The 2,536-nt window shown below is 40.1% G+C and overlaps 1 protein-coding gene across 1 annotated transcript; it reads right to left on the bottom strand.

Moving 5' to 3' along the window:
- Window positions 1-237: 237 nt before the first annotated feature.
- Window positions 238-2,329, bottom strand: LOC141129223 (serine/threonine-protein kinase SBK1-like). Its single transcript, XM_073617110.1, has 3 exons — window positions 2,155-2,329; window positions 1,210-1,412; window positions 238-819 (listed from the first exon to the last, which is right to left on the bottom strand). The coding sequence occupies exons 1-3, from the start codon at window positions 2,327-2,329 to the stop codon at window positions 238-240; spliced, it is 960 nt and encodes a 319-aa protein (XP_073473211.1).
- Window positions 2,330-2,536: the final 207 nt, after the last annotated feature.

The raw sequence follows: 2,536 nt of genomic DNA, 5'->3' as shown, positions 1-2,536 counted from the left end.
GTTAAAGATTTACAAAAAAAAAGTCTACAGTCTTCTAAAATGTCTTACCGTCACATAGGACATGAGGCTTGTACAAGTCCCAGAGTACATCCAACACATCCATCTTGTAATTAATAGGTGACCGAAAGCGTGTTAAATGATTTCCATCTCCTCCAATATTGAGGGGGATTATCTTTTGATCTAGAAGAAAACACAACACAGCACCTGATAAGGCTCCATAATGGACATCATGCACAGTTATGTCACATGTACTACCGTATTCCTGGATAGATTCTCTGGAGGCATTTCTGCTTTCCAAGGCAGGTGGACATATTTTAAAACATCCAAAGCAGAACACCTCTCAGAGGCATTGAGGGCCAACATGCCCCAGAACATCTGCCTGGCTTCAATAGAGAATTGTCGCCACTTTCTTGGTGACAAGGTCAGATCCTTCTGTGTTTGCCACCAAGCAAACTTCTGATACTTGAGGTCATGACTCCCTGCTTTTCTCCAGGGGAAGGACCCTGTCATAGCTGTGTATATCATGACCCCAAAGGCCCAGATGTCAATGCTCGGGTGCAGCAGCAATTTTTCCCCTTGTTTTAGGGTGCACAGTTCCGGAGCGGAGTACGGTATAAACCAGGGCATAAAGGGTGCTTGAGTTCCCTGGAGCATTGTCAGTCCAAAATCTGCCAGCTTGACATTATTACATTGGATGTCCATGAGCAAAATGTTGTCCAGTTTAATGTCCCGATGGACCATTCCTTTGCTGTGTATAAAGTCCAAAGCATTCGCGATCTGTAGAACACAGCTCTTCACCATATCTTCCTTCAAACCAACCTGTAGAAAAAAAAAATACAAAATTATTTACTAAACACCAACATGGCAAAATGTTACCCAAGATATGAAACTCATCTTATCTCTTGCACAGGAAAGCAGAAGATACATTAGCTGCGTACACAAGGAGTATACTTAAATGAAACCTGCATGCAAAGTGGGAGCTTCTATTAATGGTGCAAGATCCATCTTAACCCACCTTACTCCATCCTTATTAACTTTGTTCACAACTGAGGGAGTCACATACCTAAAATAACAATCTTATGCTCATTATAGGTCCCACCAACTCACTGCACTGGGAGAGGATTCCTTAAACCTCAGAAATGCTTTAAAGGAGCAATGGATAGAAATTATAACTTTTTAAATATCATTCAATTTCTGATACAAACTTACCCTTTCCTTTACTATTGAGAGAAGATCTCCAGCCGGCGCCACCTCCTGGACAAAGACATAGTCACTGCTGGTATGGAAAACGATCTCGTGGGTTGCAATGATATTTGGATGGCTGCTGAGACTAAGAGACATTCCATATTCCATTAGGAAGTTGTCCTTTGGAGTTGTCTCCTTGCTCATCAGTTTTACAGCCACCAACTCATCTGTTGGAAAGAGGGAGAAAAAAAGATAATGAGCATCATAAACCCAACAATGATGAAGCTCGCTAAAAACCTACTGAATTTAGTTAAAAGCTTGTGTAAATCTAAAGCTCTGACTTATTAGGATCCATAATCATCACTTAATAACTGGAAGTGAGGGGTTGCTTGGAAAACTTTAAAGAATGCTGCTCAAAGCATTGGCAATTTTCTGCAGCTGAACCGTTCTGTGGATTCTTAGATATTGGATGTCACGCTCATATCTCAGTTTAGAAGTAGAGATCCTCTAGGCATCTGCTCAAACTTTCTTGATGTTTTGCGCTAAATAGAACTAAATCCCAAGAGGAGCCCCAGAACATTGATTATACTCTCTAAAGCCCCATACACACTATCAGATTTTCTGCTGATTTTTTTCCTTTAGATTTACTAAAACCATATAATATGAGGTAAAACCTTAGGAGTTTCAATTTGTATGCAATCAGGCAGGCCCTTGCACTGGTTTTGGTAAATCTGAAGACAAAAATCAGCAGAAAATCTGATAGTGTGTATGGGGCTTTAAGATCATACTTGCACATTATAGTAGACTTGCTCACTGTAGTTTGCCCTCCTCTAGTGATGCAAGGTCCCCTGATCACCACAGAAACTTTACCTGTTAGTTATTTTTTATTTAGATTTGTTCCACTAATTTAGAAACAAAATGATTAAAATAAAAATATTTTCTTTACATGAATGAAGCTACAAAGTTTACCTGAACCCCGATGTTTGGCCAGCAGAACCTTTCCATACGCTCCACTCCCGAGCTCTTTAATGGGGTCAAAGAAGTCAGTCACCTCCATCATCCTCAGGTTTTCAGAGGTTTCAGAGATGAGCTCAAGGAGATTCTTTGCGGTGTTCTTGGTCACGTCCTCAATGTTAGAAGCCATTCTGGAATCACAACATCAGAAAATACAAATTAGTTTTATTTGACATGAATCTCTAATAAACAGCATTAAACACAAGAGATACAACTATAATTCTAGCACTTTAAAAGACTGTTTCGGACATATCTGGAGTATGTTGTCCAGTTCTGGTCACCAGTCCTCAGGAAGGATGTGCTGTAACTGGAGAGAATCCAGAGAAGGAAAACAAAG

Source organism: Aquarana catesbeiana, linkage group LG01, assembly GCF_042186555.1.
Source record: "Aquarana catesbeiana isolate 2022-GZ linkage group LG01, ASM4218655v1, whole genome shotgun sequence".
Classification (NCBI taxonomy): domain Eukaryota; kingdom Metazoa; phylum Chordata; class Amphibia; order Anura; family Ranidae; genus Aquarana; species Aquarana catesbeiana.
Note: the sequence above shows the minus strand (reverse complement) of the source record. Positions and strands in the feature narration are given on the sequence as shown.